The sequence below is a fragment of the Lycium barbarum genome, chromosome 8 (genome assembly GCF_019175385.1).
Source record: "Lycium barbarum isolate Lr01 chromosome 8, ASM1917538v2, whole genome shotgun sequence".
NCBI lineage: Eukaryota > Viridiplantae > Streptophyta > Magnoliopsida > Solanales > Solanaceae > Lycium > Lycium barbarum.
This window is the reverse complement of record NC_083344.1, coordinates 15,294,198-15,313,330: the sequence shown is the minus strand read 5'-3', so window position 1 is coordinate 15,313,330 and position 19,133 is coordinate 15,294,198. Positions and strand designations below refer to the sequence as shown.

Genomic DNA, 19,133 nt, shown 5'->3' with positions numbered 1-19,133 from the left:
TCTCTACAAATTTCAATAGGAAAAAAGAAATGTTGCAAGTTACTCAAAGGGTACAATCTGATGGAAAATTTAGTGAGGAGCAGAGAAAGAGAGCAAATTTTCAGAAAAACAGTTGTTGCGAGATAACTTAGGCGGTGGAGAAATAACTATATATTATATATCTTATAATCTTCTGTTTCTTCCTCCTGCTTTTACTATTCAAACCATATGCCATTTTCATATTTTGTAAAAAAATGTTCCACCATCATTTCAAACATACAACTGAAAAGCTTCACCTTTGACTTCAAATAAATTAAGAAGAAAAAAAATAAGAACATCCACCTTCTTCCATCTCTTTCTCTGTCCCAACAGACTTTTTTTTTTCTTTTCTTCACTAAAGAACTCTCCATTTTCTCAAAAAAAAAAAAAAAAAAAAAAAAAGGAAGAAGAGAAAACGTTGCTTCAAGAGCGAGACGAAATGTGAACTTTGATTGGAGAAGAATTATCTCACCAGAAGCTCATGACAAGTATGGCAACAACAGTCACAGAAAATCATCGAAAAAAGAGGTATGAAGTTCTTTGATCATGAAGGAGGCAGAGCAAGAATCATGTTAGCATTGATTCAACAAAGAATGTGGGCGTATTGCGTGCAACAGCTTGAAATATTTGCACCTTCACTAATATGGGAATTTTATGCAAACACAGACCCTCAAAGTGATTCAACTTAGGTCAGAGGTAAATTATCGTCTTCTCTCAAACTGCGATCAATAATCTATATATGCTCGAAGAGGTAAATGACAACGATACTCAAATTGCAATTAATAATTTCAATGTTAATGAGGTTGTTGACACCTTGTGTCCATGCGGGGCGGACTGGATATATAGTGCAAATAGTCAACTGTTATGTTTTTGGGAAACAAATATGCAACACATGCATTGAGCCTTTAATATTTTGTTCATTGTCATCTGACGCCGAGATTGAATAATAATGATGTCAAAATTTCTTGTGTTGCCTTAGTTCATACATTATGACAAAATTTTCCATTGAATGTTGGACAAATAATCAAAAACAAATTAAATCATGCATAGATGAATGAAATAGAAGAACGTTCTGCTTTGCATCGCCAATAACTCGTTTGGTGGATACTGAAATAGGCATCCATGAAGATATACAAAAGAATCTGCCTAAATCTCCTATTAGATTATCATTTATGGTCATCTTGGTATATACTACTGATCTACTGAGGATGGCTGAGATAGCTGCAGGACAAAATCAAGCAACAGTCGAACATGTAGGAGATGTAGAACAAGAACATGTAGCTGTTGTACAAAAAAAATTGTCATTGGCCAACAAAATGAAGGCGGGAAAATTTAGACCCACAACAACCAAGAAGGAAAGAAGTCTAGGAGAAGGTATTAACTAGCTTGAGGAACAAAATGGGAATGATGCTGGTGCACCAGAAACGTATGATGGCTAACCGGGAACAAATGCAACAAGAAATTGTTGGGATAAGAAATCTGTAAGAAAATGGCTTCACATTTTCAATTTCAATGATGGTTTCAATAGAATCGCTAACAGGGAATCTCACACATATTTTCGATGTTTCTAATGTATAAATTTTCTATAATTATCATATGAATACATAGGATGGAGTACGGCCACCGGCACAAGCACTACCACCGAAAATAACACCACCCTCAATAGATATGTCTATGGGCGAAGCTAAAGTAATTTACGGGACATATAAAGAAAATTGATCTAGTCATAAGACCATACATTTTTTAAGATCTTTCTCGTGTGACTAAACCAATGATTTATGAGACTGGTGCTACATTAAGATCTGCTTCTCCGTTTTTTAGTATAGAACGAATAAAGTATATGGAGGAAAACTTTGACTATTTCAAGAAGGACGATAATGATGGATGATTCTTCGAGAAAAAAAACTCTCTCCTAGACCAAGTTTTACTCGAGACGAGTAAAATCTTAATTTTGGGGAAGTTGAGGTAGCTATCTCTGTCTCTCTCTCCCCCTCCCCTCTGTCTTTCTTTCTTCCTATGCTACGCCTTTATTGCTGAATTTATATGGTGAATGTTGAAGGTATGTTTTAATAGAGTTTGAAAAAAATGAATACTAGTATATGGTATGAGATAAGGAAATTATTTTAATTGTACATAACTTTCCTTATTCATATAAGTAACTTGGTATTACAATATGGTATATATAAGAAAAAACATTTTAATTGTACATAACTTTTTTTATTCGGATAGGTAGTTTAGTAGCGATATGTGGCATGGGATAAGTTAAGACATTTTGATTGTACATAACTTTTCTTAATATAATATCTATATAAAGTATGATTAATGTCAATCCTCTTAAGCTAAGTCAATAAAGGAGAAAATCTTGTGTTATGAAAGGCCTCAAATACCTTATTATAATTTTCATCTGTGCTTTGGATCTTTGCCTCTAATTATTTAAGTTATTCGATTGTCGTTTTGATTTCTTTATGAGAATGCTTCTTTATTATTTTGTTAAACTCTCAGTAGGAAAAAAAATGTATCTTCTCTTTTGGCAAACGATAGATTCATTTTTCAAATATACATACAAGTAAATTTGTAAGAATTATCATTAAGCTCATGAGTTTCCTTTTTTGGTATACGAAATACTAAACATGATAAAGAGCAATGACAGACAAACACTATGGACTATGAAATATATATATATATATATATATATATATAAAAGATAAGGTAAAAAATGACCATGAATTGAGCATAACAAATATATATTATATGGCGGAACTCGTTCACACGGTAATCACATTTGTCATTGATCTGTACGTTTAACCGAAATTGTTAATTATCATAAGAAAATCATGGAATAACAATAGAAATTAACAAAGTAAAATGAATGTACCTGGAAGTTTGCTACTTTCTTCTACTGTTTCTTCTAGAGATGAGGGTTATACATATTACTGTTTTATAAGTCCATTTAAATATTACGATTTTTATGCATATACATGTATGTATACAAATTTTAATTATATAAATTGATTAATCACGAATTCAAATACTTTTTTCAGTTAGTCTAACCCTCTGTATATCATTGATTTTACTTAAATAGTAGAAAATGAGAAAAAAAACATACACGATATAAGATGTTAAACATAAAGTTGGCCGACACATTTAAGATGACACTTCCAATCGAGCTTTAGTTTCGAAAAGATTCATAATTTTAGTTTTTGTGAAAAAAAAAAAAGACTCATTCTCGACCTAAAGAGATTGCATATACCATATCGAGGATTGTATTAAAGAATAGCTAGTTACTCGTATTGTTGATTTGTTGTGAATGGATCTTCGTAAAATTATGTGTATTTGAAAGTTTGTAATAGTATGTAATCACAAAGATTCATTTATAAAAGGAACATGAATATATGCTATTTATTAAGCCATTTATTAATGCAACACCTTAGGATACTATACCTTATTGAACTATGATTTGTTACAATTTTATTATTTTCATGTGTGACCTAGTTAATGTAAAGCCCATAACTAATATTTAATGAATAATAAATCTCGTCCGTTAGATCGGTTATTTGATGGACGTACCGGATTAAGTCAATTTTTTTATAAATTGGTCCTCTCCACACCCATTAGGGTTACCACATATTCTCTACACAATTCCATCACTGACGGCTGCGGTAACATGAAGTTAGGCCAAGGAGGTAGAAACCAATTTCAACGCTTTCGCTTTCTGATAATGTCATCCGCATAAGGTACATTTTGTATAATGATTTTATGTAAGATTATCATGTTCAAGATCCTGATATGAATTAAGTTAGGTTTACATGCTTTGCTCATTTGAAAAGATTGTATAAAAGTTTGAGAAGTCCCGATAGTTTTCGTAAATTGTGGCAGTTTTCATATTTATTTATAAAAAAGAAAAAGTACAATATTTGAAATTCAGATTGCATGTCGAAACACAATTAACTTCAATTAACTTCCATCCAAATCATGATTTTGTGTTTTAAAAAAATGGCTAAATGACTATTTTACCCTTTTCTAGAATATTCTCTCTCTCTATATATATATTTTTATTTTTTATTTGTTTTTGGTAATTAAGTTATTTTTAGTTTATCTTTGGGTCCTACTTCCACGTGTTAAATGGGGGCCAAAATTGTGAACTAAATAGTCACACCCAAAGTTCCTTTTAACCTTTGCAGCCTATTTTTTGTTTCATGTTCTCTTTTTTGTTTCTCTTCTCTTCTACGTTGATTTACAAGAGAAGTCCCTTTGAGACCTATAATTTGTCGTTGATAAAATTAGGGCTGAAATTAGGTCTTTTTTTTTTTTTCAAAACAATTTGAATGAAAATTTTTGCTGTTTGAGGCAGTGAAGTATTTAGGGTTTTTTGAGGTAAGTTTTTTTTTTCCCTTGTAAATTGTTAGTGTTCTAACACTCATGCATTGATCTTTAAGTGACTTTTTTAGTTATGTGTTTTCGTTTAAATCTAAATGTGATGTGAAGAATAGGAAAATTGGGTGTTAATTTGATGTATTTTATGAAAAGTTTGATTTTTTTTTTTTTGAAGGTGTAATTGTTACATTGTTTGAGTGGAATTAGGTTCTTGAAATTGAGCTAATTAACCCCTTAATTTTTGGTTTTCTTCCAATCTTTTTATTATAATAGAGATAATGGTAAAAAACGTACCTGAAATATCACTTTTTTGCGAGTTCCTTACCTGAGTGTAATTTTTTTTCTTTTAGGGGATTTTGTTTCAGTCCTTTTTAAGGTAGTTACATGCAAAAGTTGGTTTTTGGCTAATATGTGAATTACATATTTATTCTAATCTTAATGTAATGTGAAGAATTGGAAAATTGGGTGTTAATATGATGTATTTTGTGACAAATTTGATTTTTTCTTGAAGGTGTAATTGTTACATTGTTTGAGTTGAATTGTGTTCTTGAAAATGAGCTAATTAGCCCCCTGATTTTTGGTTTTGCAAAAATTGGAATTTGAATTAAAGGTGTAGTTTTTTTTTTTTTTTTTTTTTTTTGGGTTTTGGGTTTTGTTCAAGTCCTTTTCAGTAGTTACATGCATAAGTTGTTTTTTCGCTAATATGTGAATTAGATGAAATGTTGATAATTATTTCTATTTTTTCAGCATATCCTGATCTGGAGTGCAATGTTACTACGGTTTACTGTTGTTATGTTTGTTATATTGCTTCAGAATTTACATGCAGACTTTAAACCTTTGTGGTTAAACAAATTTAGTGAAATTCTAGTACTTTTCTTTTCTAATGTTAAGAAGAAGAAAAGAAATCCATGTTTTGTGATTGACTACTGTTGCTGCTAAACCTTGTCTTGTAGGTCAGACTATATCGAACTAGAATTATGAATGTTCAGGCATTTGTGTTTAAAACTAATTTTTTGTTGAAGAATGTATTTGGATGTAGGAAGCGAGTAATTTGTCCTTTTTTTTTTGAAGAATATGGCATGTAGGCACGGGCAAAGCTTTTTTTTTTTGGGGGGGGGGGGGGGGGGGGGGAGGGGGGTGCGCAAGGGGGTTTATCCAAACCCCTTCGCCGGAAAATGAGTTACACTATATATACAAGGTCTAAATTAATTTTTTGTGTATATATATATGTGTATATTTTATATATATAAATATATATATAGTAGATGTTGTATGTAGTAGATGTTGAATCCCCGTACTGAATATCGTGGCTCCGCCACTGCATGTAGGTGAACTGGAGTGTGTGGGGAAAACTATTTAACTGGTCCAACTGAATGAAATGCTTCACAGGATAACTGTTTTGTTAGACTGTGAAAAGTGGCATATTTCTGCAGACTTTTAAGTAATTTGTATGTAGCTAATTAAGGGATGGTGATTTCTATTATGCTCTTCATATTTTATCCTTATTAGTTGTCATCAGGAGATCATTAGTTTCCCATGCCTGTTGTTTATAGTGTGGATAATGGGTACTACAAGACTAATCTGAATTAATTTATGGTTTACTGTTCACAGGTGAACGTATGGCTAGTGAGACTCGATCTGGAAGGAAAAATAAGGATACTGAGAGCAATAATAAATCAAAGAACAAGTCTGATAAAGGTTCATTAAGTTCTGGCTGTGGGAAGACAGATAGGCCCAGTTTAAGAAGCTCAGATCGAGAAACAAAGCAAGCGGCTTCAAGCCCATCAAGTACAAGGAAGTCCGAGCGTCTTGAGAAGCAGTCTCCATCCCCGCTAGCTGTTAAGAAGAGAGCTGGAGTAATTGAGAAACCGAATTCTCCGAGCCCTTTAAGAAGGTCTGACAGGGGTAAGAAACATACCCCATCTAGTTTGTCAAGATCAAGTAACTTAGGAAGAGGATCCGGTTCATCTAGTGTTAAGAAGAAGGAAAAAAAAGAGAAAAGTGTGAAGGAGCTGATAATGGAATCTGAAAGTCATAGCACTAGCAGGGAAAATGGTGCAGCTTCTGTTAGCTTGAAAAGGACAAACATGGATTCCCATAGTTACAAGGCATTGTTCAAAACGCAAAGAAAAAGATTTACTGCACCAGGTAGACTAATCTCTCTCTTGTAGTTCTCATCCTCCTATAACAAGGGCTGCCCTTTCTTGTTAATGTTTTCCTTGTTTCTCCTTCTTGTAATTACAAATAGTCGCAGCATGAAGTACATTCTCTCCTGGAATGCTGGGAAAGTAAAAAGACTTACTGGATTGTCTATAGCTTTATCATGGCAAAAACTATATATATGCCCCTCAAAGTTCTCCTAATTTTTCATTTAGTGCAAGGTAAGGTTGCGTAGAATAGACCCTTGTGGTCCGGCCCTTCCCTGGACCCCGCGCATAGCTGGAGGTTAGTGCACCGGGCTGCCCTTTTCTTACACCTTAATTGAAGTCATAGACTTATTGACCACCAGATGGCTGTGCAAAATGTGCCTATTAGATAGGAGACACTGAGAAAGTTAAAAAAAAAAAAAGCGCTTAGTTCAGAACACGGCAAAGAAGCCAATGAAACAACACGTGGCCATCCCAAATAATTTTAATAATTTGAGCCAAAAAGATTTAAAAATCTCCTTTTACAGCCCCCTCCCCTAAGAGGCGAGTCCAGGATTTCGAGAAGATGTGTGCACTATTACGAAGGGGTGATTTAGGATCTAAATTTGATGGGTACCTTTAGTTTCTTATGATCGAACCCGTTACGCATTTGAATTTATAGGCTTATAATTTCTTACATACATATCTGTACTGCGTGTCAAAAATGCTAGGATCTGTTTAGCCCATTGACTATACATTCTCAATTACTACTAGTTTTAATATTCACATGTGGTTAAACTATATAAAATTTTACGTTGACGAAAGGAGAGTAGCGATTTCAATGTGTTTGACTTGGATATTTTGAAAGAATAAACCAAACAAACGAAGAAACAATAACATACCCAGTGAAATCTCACAAAACAAAGGAAGAAAAAAATAAGAAAAAAGAACTTAATTAGAACGCAAGGGCACGTCCATTCCCCCGGGGCTTCCAGAAAGAGAAAGGAATTAACAACAAGATAAACGTAGGATTTGATCCCCCCTGACCTTACTTAGAGAGGTGTACAAAATAATGACGACTCTTTGAGCTTGGGTGCACACATGTATGTTTAAGTATTTTTGAAAAGATATAGCAAAATATAGCATTACTTACATAGGGGTGTCAAAAAAATATGAAAAACCGACCCAACCGACCGAACCTAACCATGCCGAACCGATTTATAGTGTTTTTTCAATAAAATCGTGGATTTTATTTAAGCTTATAACTGTCCCAAATAATTAGGGTGGTCTTTTTAATTTATACAAAAAACCGAAAAATTCCCGAACCGAACCGAATAGCCTTACATGTATGAAATATATTTAATATATTACAAATATATTAAATGAATATATAAAATATATTTTATAAGTTTTGTTTCAAATATAAAAAAGAATTTTGCCCACTAAATTTTGGGCCTTTAATTGATTGGATTTAGTTTCAAAAGGATACCTCATATACATAGTCATACGGTCATAGATTTAGATGATTTAAGTAGGCATTTTTTGTTATAGTTAGCACTAACAAAAGTTTACCTCCATCTTGGTCTCCTCTACTATGTTGCTTGATGTATATGTATCAAATTCAAGTTGTGGTTTCTGTGACCTACAAGCTAATGTTTGTTTTGGCTCAATTCAACATTGTTGTCTTTGGCAAGTTATTCTTCTCCCTGGTCAATCAGTGAGGATTCACATCGCGATGATGCCATCGTTGTTGTCTTGCTACTTGATATAACACATTTCAGTTTAATTACTTTGTGTAGTTTTTTTAATAGCTTTTACATTAAATTTTCATAAGAAACAAATAGAAGCTTTATTTGATGGTGTACTACAAATAGGTTTGTGGACGTCTGTGTCGTTAAATTTTAATGGTGGTGTATTTTTAGTTGACACTTTAAAACTAAAATAACCGAAAATTAACCGAACCGTACCGATACCGAAGAAAAACCAAGATGATGGGACGGTCTCGAAAAGTCTAATTTTGGTTATACAAAATAAAATAACCGAAAAATTGGGATGGTATAATTTTTTTAAAATAACCGACCGAACCGTCCAATTGACACCCCTAAATATACATGATCTAGGGAGGGGGGAGCATGGGTTCACGCGAACCCATGCCCCCACCTAGATACGCCACTGCCTTTTCTCATCCTTTCTTCTTCGCTCATCTCAGTTTTATGTTTTTTGGGAGTAAAGTCTGTTGATAAGTTCTGTGTCCTTCAGGTATGAGTCCAAAAATGCTTTCCCTTGCCTGTTAACATTGTGTAGTGGTGCAGTGCATATTCATATTGGTTATGGGGGCTGCGAGTGTCGTTTAGTGGTAGCAGTAGGAGGGTTTTTATCAAGAAAAATGGAGCAGTCCTTCCCCATTAGGTGAATGTGTTTATGTACTATATGGTCTGTGGCAGGATGGTGTTTTGGATTTGTATGCTCAGAGTTTCTATGGGGGTCCTGTTGGTTTCAAGAAGGCGCAGTGGAGTCAAGTCTTTATTGTCCCGTCTCAGCATGGTGAAGAAATTATAAAGATGAGTCTTTGGTGTATGTGGGTGTTACTATGAGAGAAAGGTGAGTGTCGTGGTTCAGGGATTCCAGTGGTGAGGGTTTCTATAAGATATGGTGGTTTGAGGTGTTTATTTTTGATTGGAGTATGAACAGTGATGGAATTTTCTGCTGGTGGAAAGAAAGTGTATCGTGATGCTGTGTGCTTTGGGTGGTTGAGTGAGGAGGACTTATCGTCTCTGATAAAAAATGATGATGTGAAGAAGCTGGAAAAGCTCAAGTTGGCTTCTTATGGCAGTGAAAAAAGGGTGAATATTTTAGTTTTTTTTTTTTTTGATTGGTTCTTTTAGGGGTTTTTGGGAGATGGAGTCAAATGTTGAAAGAGAAGAAGCTTGAGAAAAAGCAAAAATAAAAACGAAATAGTTATATGTTTTTCTTGTATTGACCTGTGTCCTTGGATGTGTCTGCATAATTTAAAGTCAGTTATTGTACCATGTCATTAGTGTGGGACACATTTTCGACTTAACAATAGGTTTTCCATAGGTCACACCCTCAGATAAGGTGTCTAAATGAAAAATTCGGACAACTTTGAGAGGCTATCTATGTATTCTTTATAATTTCAATAAGAGTGAAGTTAAACTAACTGAATTGGTATTGTTTTATTTTGGTGTTTTGGAATTGCTGAAATTTCTATACTGATGTAGATGTTTGTTTCTCCTGTGTAGAAATTAATGACAAGTTGGAAAGACCAAAGAAGAAATCAAAAGTTGATAGCATTGCCAGTGGTGAGACAGACTGCAAGCTAATCAATGGGGATAATGAATCTCATGAAAGAGTTGCAAAAGAGTTGAAAGAAGATCATCCTGATGAGGTTGCTTCTGCGAGGTCCATTTCTAGCTTAGAAGCTTCTGTTGCAGATGCTTCGGTAAATGATGTAGAGGAATTGCCATATACAGAAAAGTCTGCTGCTCTTCCTGCAGAAAATGGTTCGGAAGTATCTAAAAATGGTTGTACAGTGGGAGAAATTTCTGGTGATTCCCAAAGGGTACCGGGGGTTTGCTCTGTGCCGGAGGATAATATGCATATCGCTGAGTTGGCATGTTCCACTTCTACAAATGGTGATATAATTCTGAGAAGTGGTGAACTAGACATGGTTAATTGTCCTGAGATGCATAATAATACATGTGACTTGGCTGAAGTGTCTGCTCCACCACTAGGTGATCTTGAAAAGCTTGGTTACGGTGGGACTTGTGCTTCATGCTCTAGACGGATAAGGTGACTGTTATGCTCTTTCTATTTACATTTTGTTTCTACCAATACTACGTTGCCGTATTAACTTGACTTTAGCATAGTGAATCATCACATTTAAAACTTAAAAGAACAGTGTCCTTCGGATATTTTAGGTGTCACTTATGCTAAAGACTCAAATGTATCACATGCAGGTCGATGTTGAACTTGACATATAAAGTATTCTGGAGATAACCAAAATTTCTCTCTTCTTAGTGCTTTATTGTTATAGGTAATGTGAGAATATTATCGATGTAAACCAGCACTAGGAGAAGAGTACATCCAAAAAATAATGTTACAATGTGTATAAAGAACTGAGGAAGTCAACCAAGGCATCCTACTCTAACACATTTGCTGTGGCCCCGTCAAAAGTATACACTTGTGTTTAAGATTAACTACATTGCCCTTCTGTTTCAAAAACTCGAGCATTTCTTTCTCCTCATATGACCCACCAAATCATGGAGTTCTTGATGCCCCTAGATGATTTAATCATATCCATTTTATGTCGATAAGTGAGAAAATCCACCACATCTCCTTTTCTTAGTTTCATTCCAGTGGGCGCCTTCATCTCCTTATTGTTCTTTTTTGCCTAGCACTTAGCATCATATTTTCTCTAAACTGTGTTCGAACAAAAACAATATCTGATGTTTCATGTGGGTCAAATGTCTAAATACGTGCAGATCCTGCAAGTGTATTGACCTTACTTGTGTTGGGATGTTTCCAAGTATTTTGTCAATACTAAACTCAATTGGTGTGAGACTGTTTAAGGAAGAGCGGATTAGTTTCTCTTTTTTTGTGTCTTTAGGGGATATTGTTTTTGTTCATCTAGACTGATAGTTTCTTATTAAAGCATCAGTTCAGAAACGATATAAAACAATATGCTTCTAAGATCAAGATGAAGTAATTGACCCTTTTTGTCTTTTTGGGATAAAACAGAAAATTATTAGGTTTGAACTTTGGCGAACTGTGTCCTGTACAACAAAAACGACAACGACAATGGCTCAATGCCACACTATTTGAGGTTGGCTATATGGATGGATCCTCTAATTCTATGACACCCCAATTTGGACTACTTCTAGTCCAATATGCAATAATTCAGTCTTTGAACACAAACTAGGGGTTCTTAAACCAAATACTCTCTAAATCTCACACTTATCCCTACTTATTAGAAAGAAACTCTCACTTATCCCTATACTGACATACAAATCTCTAATCAAATGAACAAACAAAAAGACTCATCATGAGTCACAAATTGGCAAACATCAAACCTAATGTAAGTGCGGTTTACCAAAAACGATTAAACCTGAATTCCAATTAGTGGTATCACCTATTTTTCACCAAGTCCTTGTGAATTCCAAGAGATTGTAGGTCTTTTGAGGCAATCTCTTTATATGATTTTAGCTTTTAAAGCCTTCAATCATTACAGTGCCACACCTTTGGACCCGTGCAATAAGAGATTTAGAGGTCTAAGTGGGATATGACAAAAGCATTTCAGGCGACATTATCTTATTTTATCCTTTGTGTAACATTTGAATCTTATGTCAGATGTTATCGTCGTCTCTACTGAAGACTTAATTAAGTATATAAAATTGTGTTAACAACTTGCTTTGATAGTCACACACTTCAAACATGGTATCAGAGCAAACAAAGGTAAAAAATAATTTCCACATGCTTAGCCATTAAAAAGAATTAGGCCGCATGTGAGGGGGTGTATTAAAAACATAAATAAGTAAATAAAAGTGAGCTCTCTAACAACTTAAGCTTTAAAATTAGATGTTCACATACCTCAAAAATTCCTAATATTGTCTAATTTTGTACGACATATCCATCTTAAAACATTGTCATTTCTACGACACACTTGTGGATATGTTGGGTTGTAGATGTCCAATATTCACTTGCATGACACTTCGCGCACTTTCATTTAAATTGTCCTATTTTTGTTCTTTCTGTTATATCTTCATGTATCATGCATCTTAGCATAGATATTTGAATTGCACGCATTAGAAAATCCATACTGATTAGTTATATATCAAGTTGTATTTTCTTATGTCATTAGGAAAACAAAATTTGGAGATTCAAATCCAAGAATCATTCATGCATTTTAAGTCAATAGTTAATGGTTCCTATTTTCATAAAGTTGAATTTTGGGATAAATTGTAATAACAACAACAACAACATCATGCCCAATGTAATCTCACAAGTGGGGTCTCGAAGGGTAGAGTGTACGCATACCCTACCCCGATAGACCCTCGGAGAAAAGCAAATCAAAGCAGACCGGAAAAAGAAATAACAGAAGTAAAGAAGCCATGACAAAATACTAACTAAAGCATGACAAAGCAATCTGGATAGAAGCAATGATAATGTAACTACTACAAAATCTTTCGACAATCAAAGTACAAGACATACCAGATAGTGACAGAAATCAAAGGACAAGAAACTACAAGAAAGATACGAAGCGTGATAATGCTCAACTACCTACTACCCTTCTACTCTGATCCGTGCCCTCCACAACCTCCTATCTACGGTCATGTCCTTGGTGAGCTGAAACTGCGCCATGTCCTGTCTAATCATCTCTCCCCAATGCTTCTTCGGCCTACCCTTCCCTCTCTTGAAACCATCCATAGCCAACCTCTCACACCTCCGCACAGGGATCCGTGCATCTCCTCTTCACATGTCCAAACCACCTCTAGCCTCACTTCCATTGATTAATCCATCTAATATTTGGCTCAACTTTGAGTTGATGAGATGTGTTAACCTTCTTTAGTCCGCTAAGGCTTTATACCTACTTGCAAGGAAATTTGCTCCTTTTGTGCATCATTGTTCTTGGATTTCTACGCACTTCTCAATCATCTTATGGCCTTTTATTAATCCTATTATTGATGTATTATTACTTTTTTGATTTTCTTTTAATCCCTTCCCAGTCCCCAGGAGCTCCCCACTTTGCTTCCGTGGTGACTCGAACCCACAACCTTAGGGTTGGAGTGGAGGGTGCTCACTTGAGCAACCCTTTCTTGTCTTATTGATGTATGTTTAACAGTATGTACTTCCATCTGTCAGAGACAAAAGTATGGTTTAAAGTTTATATCTTTACTTCTGCAGATGTTTACTTTTTTCCATTCATAACTTGCAGGTTAAATCATGACTCTCCAGAGGAGGAGCTGTGTTCATGTGCTGGAATGTCAGGCAGGGATTACAGTAACCTTTCTTGTCTCAAGGTTCGTCCCTTTAGACATGGAGAAGTAGAAGCAGCTTATATTCATATGTTACATTTTCAACAAAAAAAAAGAAGCAGCTTATATTCATAGTAGAAGCGGCGGTCGTAAAGACCCAATAGATTATCTAAAATTGCTTTAGGATCCATATATAATGTATGTAACAGTTTTTTCGGTAACTGCAAAAGAAAGCAGCTAATGGTTAATTGGTTATAAGATTTGGAAATTATTGGTCAATAAGAAAAGAGAAAGATTTGGAGATTATAGGACCAACTATACATCCTAGATGAAACAACATACGTCAAAAATATACAAGCAGCTGAATATAACACATTTATATGGTACGAAACTTTTCAGTTGTCAAAAAACTGGGAAGTCCTAAATCGCCAACTAGCTGTCAGTTTGCTATTATTCTCTTCTTCTTTGTAGTATGAGCATCATCATGTCCTTGCCACTTTGTCTTAACAAGTAATTGGACCTGTTAGTTCAATTATCAGTTATTCTCACTGTTTATGCTCCAATTCTTTTAACAAAGGGGATTCACAGGTCAAAATAAAGAACTTTTCTGTTATGTGGTTAGCAGCTCTGCAATTCCTTTTCGCCAAGTATTTCAGAGTATTATTTTATTGTTATGAATTTGCTTTCTCAATATTTAATATATTTCTTGTGGTCAAATGCATTCCATTCTAGGATAGAGTTGGTTCTGAAGCTGCAATTCTTTTGGATTCTGGGGAAGGATGCAATATGCAATTGAATCAGGCGCTTTCAGTAACTCCAAGGGGCAGTGATGAAAAAATGTGCGCCATATGCAAGCAAGGTGGAAAGATACTGTGGGTACCATTTGCAATTATGCACAATTAATGTTATGGTCAATAAAGATCTTTTATGTCATAACTGAGAAAAAAATCAGGTCTACTTAAATGCATTTGCTTTTTCTGTTTTTATTTTGTCCCCAAGACTTCCCTAGTTACTGGATTGTGGATGCGCCCAGTAATGATTTTTCCATTTGGGTAATGCATTAATAGTTCTAGTACTATAGCATTACTTAGAATGGATATGTGTATGTCTCGATCTTTTTTATCATTTGTACTCTTAACATACTTTTCAGGATCTGCGATGGAAGAGGTTGCAAGAGATGCTATCATCTCTCTTGCTTAGATCCCCCACTAGATGATTTCCCACCAGGAGCTTGGCATTGTACCTGGTGTGTCAAGAAAAAGATTGAATCTGGTGTACATTCAGTGACGGAAGGAGTAGAATCAATTTGGGATGTTAGAGAAGTGGAAGTAGCAGGTGCCAAAGGTTTGAATATTACATGCATAAGACATTTGTACTGGAGCTGGATGAATATGTGTTATGACTAGTTATTGACCTGTGTGATATCTCTCAATATTGCTTGCCTTCTGTTGATTCTTGTTCTTTACTATTTTGTTTCTTCCTTGCTTTTATGTTAGGAATGCATAGGCAGAAGCAGTATCTTGTTAAATATCAAGGTCTTGCTCATGCACACAATCATTGGGTTGCGGAGGCACAATTGCTTACTGATGCACCATTGCTTATTGCAAGCTATAATCATAAGAATCAGGTCAGAACTATTTCTTTGAAGACTTTTATATGTTTTCTTTTTTCTTCTCGTCATATTTTCTGCCAACTTGAGTAAATGGATCATTATTTGCACAAACACATGCAAAGAATGATATGCATTTATCATAATAAATTCTTTTTGGAGTTTTCACAAGTAGCAACTTTTCCATCATTTTAGGATGTGAGGTGGATCTCAGAGTGGACAGTGCCACATCGTCTCTTGAGGAAAAGATCACTGATGTTCTCCAAGCTGCATGGTCATGATGCAGGTGATAATAACAAATGCCTGTTTGAATGGCTTGTGAAATGGAAGGGCCTTGGTTATGAGTATGCTACATGGGAATTGGGGAATGCTAATTTTCTGAACTCACAGCATGGTGAAATCCTCATCAAGAAATTCAATATTCGTCGCGAAAAGGCAAAAGAGAGAATTGACAAGGTGCATATTTTCGTGATATTTCTTGAAAATTATGCCAATGATCTGACTTCTTTAGTCTGATAACTGATAAGTATCTTGATGTTGCTAAAGTACTTCAAAGTGCCTTGTACTAGTTGTTTTGTGACTTATAATCCCAAAATTTTGCTCTAATTTTATGCAACCTCAGTGTCATGCATGTCGACATAAATGGTAGGACATCCCTGCACGAAACATAAAATTTTGGCTGGTGTTTGAGGATATTTTGAATGATCAATCCTGAAGATTTTTTTTATGTGTTTGTGTGCTTCAAGTCATATATTTGTAGTAGTCGTCAATTTTGTAATCTTAATTGTATGTCTTCTGCTGCTGCTACAGAATCATAGGGGGCCGCTTGTCAAACTGTCAGAACTTTCTGCAGGAAGTTCACTTATAACAGATTCTAAAATGCTGAACAGTCTGAACAAGCTGCGCGAGTGTTGGTTGAAGTGCCAAAACACTGCTGTCTTTGAGGACCAGGTGAGTTCATTTTGCAGGGAATGCTCTTCTAGGTGGGAAAGAGATACTGAATAAATTATGGAGGTGGGAAAGAGATACTGCTGAACATTCTATATAATGCGAATAAATTATGGATGGCAGAAGGCGATATATTATACACACGTTAAAGCAGTTGAAAACTATTTGAATGTCGAGTTTGATTGATAATTTTGAAGAATAAATTATGGATGGCAACAACAACAACAACAACAACATACCCAGTGAATCCCACAACGTGGGGTCTGGGGAGGGTAGAGTGTACGCAGACCTTACCCCTACCTTAGGTAGGGAGGCTGTTTCCGGAAGACCCTCGGCTCAAGAAAAGGCATATGAAAGGTCAGATACGGGCAAACAAATCAAAGCAATTATGAAAATGAAAACAATGAAAGTAAATAAGCCATTATAAACCAACAGATACTCGCAGAAATCAAGAGACAAGAAACTATAGAGCAATATAACTACTTGTAAGAAAGGATAAACGCGACTACCTACTAGCCTTCTACCCTAATATGAGTCCTCCATACCCTCCTATCTAAGGTCATGTCCTCGGTAAGCAGGAAATGCTCCATGTCCTGTCTAATCACCTCTCCCCAATATTTCTTCGGCCTACCTGTACCTCTTCTGAAACCGTCACTAGCCAGCCTCTCGCACCTCCGCACTGGGGCATTTGCATCTCTCCGCATCACACGCCCAAACCATCTCAGCTTCGCTTCCCGCATCTTGTCTTCCACTGGGGCTACTCCAACCTTGTCTTGGATGACTTCATTCCTAATCCTATCACTCCTAGTGTGCCCACACATCCATCGCAGCATTCTCATTTCCGCCACTTTCATCTTCTGAACATGAGATTTCTTGACTGGCCAACACTCCTCCCCATACAACATAGTTGGTCTAACCACCACTTTGTAGAACTTGCCTTTAAGTTTTGGTGGCACCTTTTTGTCACACAACACTCCGGAGGCAAGCCTCCATTTCATCCACCCTGCACCAATACGGTGTGTGACGTCATCATCAATCTCCCCATTTCCTTGTATAATAGACCCAAGATACTTGAAACTATCTTTCTTCTGTATGACCTGGGTGCCAAGCTTCACTTCCACGTCCGGCTGGCGATATAATATATACACATTCAAGCAGTTGAAAAGGATTTGAATGTCGAGTTTGATTGATAATTTTGAAGTTCTCATTTTATGCTTGGTCAATGTCATTGTTCCTCTTATGTGCATTGGCTATTCTTTGGAATAACTTAGTATTCCTGTCTCCCTGCTTGAGCCACAGCACCCTGGATCTTTGCCTCCTGGCTATTTCTTCCCTTTTATAGCATACTCTTCAAATTCCATTAAGAGGTACTTTTTTGATCATCTCCTCCTCATTCAGACACTTTCATTGTTGAATAACATCCATTCTGAATAAATATCTTCCTGGTCTCCAGGTTGCCATAGTTATTTAAGCTCCATTCTTTCAAATTGCCTTTGAGAGCTTTGAGTTTGCCTGCAAGAATGTAATCTGGTCTTCCTTCTATAATAAAGGATGAAATATGATTTATGTTGTTCCCAGCTACCACACTGTAAAACTAACGGAGTTTGGTCAGAACAAATTCTGGGCCGGATTTCTTGCTTGATGTTCCTGAAACAGTCATTCCATTCCACTGAAATAAGGAACCTATCAATTCTGGATGACGCCCAATGGTCCATGTGTAATTTCTCCCTTCCAGCTGAGGATCAATTAGCTCCATATCTTCAATGACTCATAAATCTGGTATTTCTATCCAGTTTCTCTTTTCAGAGGGGAATCTGACTATGTAGAAATCTCCTCCTACCACCCAAGGTACTGTGAAAAAGCCCTTAAAACCCCAATTTCCCACCAAACTTCTTGACTTTCTCTGTTGCAATTTGGAGCATAAATCTCTGTCATATGCCAATTGGAAGCCTGAGTTTGAGACTCAAATCTGCATGTCAATAAGAACCAGTAGTGACCACCTTCCCCCTCCATATTTTACTATTCCAAATCATTAGATTACCCCACATCATTTGCTTTTTCTTCCCCCTCCCCCCCCAAAAAAAAAAAAAAAAAAAGATTACCCCCTAGTTCCACTAGCCCCCAAATGCCCATACTTTATTCCCCCTGAGGCCCCATATACTGCTTGGGAGTCATCATGACTAAAGGTTTTGTCTCGTCTCTTTTCTTGCCTGCAGCTATTGGTTTTCATAAATAGAGCCAGTGCGTCCTTTTCACATCCATGAAAATCAACTTGTTTACTTAATTTTATCACATTCTGATGAACTCATAAAGATGCCCGCATTTCTCCCTCTATCTCTTCCTCCTGCAACTATCTCTTCAATGGTTCTGCTTTCGCAACTTACCAGATGTCTGCCTCTGTAGACTCAAGCATATGTGTCTCCTTTGCCCCCCTATAATGTCAATTTGTGCAGCCTCTCCTTCGAGGTTAGTCATGGCATCTTCATAATCATCGACTTCTTAAATCACCGTCTGCTTTGGTTCCTGAAATTGAGATATGGTGAATCTTCTCTTTCTTCGTTCTCCATCTTTCCATAACTTCACAGGGAGTTCACAAGTGCGGACTTGTTTGCCTCAATTTCAATGAGCAGTATGTCGATTCTATTACGGATAGAAGTGGAGACCGATTTTAGAAGTTGCGCTTCAGTAAATGTGAAACCTCTGTTCCACCAGGGAACTTGGGCTGTTGAGTTGGCCCAAAATCTGGCTCCTTTAAATTTTTGGCCCTCTGATTTCTGCCACGGACCCTCCCCTTTGCTTAGCTTGAATTTTAAGTTAGGCACATGTTCACATGCCCCCCCCCCCCCCCCCCCCCCCCAAAAAAAAATCCATAATACAGCTAACTCCCCTACCCTCCTCGATAGAGGGCTCTATTGCCCAACGGTCTTTCATAGGCTCTGCTTCTTCTCTAGAGAACACCCTCGTTGGCGATTCACACCAAATGGGTATAATGATAAGTAGACCCTTAACCAAATGGGTATAACAAAAAGTAGACCCTTAACCAGTCACAAAAAGAAAGGGTAGACC

General features: G+C 36.2%; 1 protein-coding gene across 5 annotated transcripts in view; it reads left to right on the top strand.

Annotated features, from left to right (window-relative positions):
* The first annotated feature begins 4,177 nt into the window (after positions 1-4,177).
* LOC132605982 (helicase protein MOM1-like) overlaps positions 4,178-19,133 on the top strand; it is a 38,762-nt gene continuing 23,806 nt past the window's right edge. For 3 of the 5 annotated variants that reach the window (XM_060319279.1, XM_060319280.1, XM_060319277.1), the window contains exons 1-9: positions 4,184-4,392; positions 6,004-6,540; positions 9,779-10,328; positions 13,471-13,555; positions 14,243-14,382; positions 14,661-14,854; positions 15,007-15,137; positions 15,315-15,575; positions 15,930-16,070. In XM_060319279.1, coding sequence (XP_060175262.1) covers positions 6,012-6,540; positions 9,779-10,328; positions 13,471-13,555; positions 14,243-14,382; positions 14,661-14,854; positions 15,007-15,137; positions 15,315-15,575; positions 15,930-16,070 — 2,031 coding nt within the window. In that variant the 5' untranslated portion in view covers positions 4,184-4,392; positions 6,004-6,011. Of the gene's footprint in view, positions 4,393-6,003; positions 6,541-9,778; positions 10,329-13,470; positions 13,556-14,242; positions 14,383-14,660; positions 14,855-15,006; positions 15,138-15,314; positions 15,576-15,929; positions 16,071-19,133 lie in introns of all 5 variants that reach the window. The other 2 variants (XM_060319281.1, XM_060319278.1) reach the window with 2 other exon arrangements.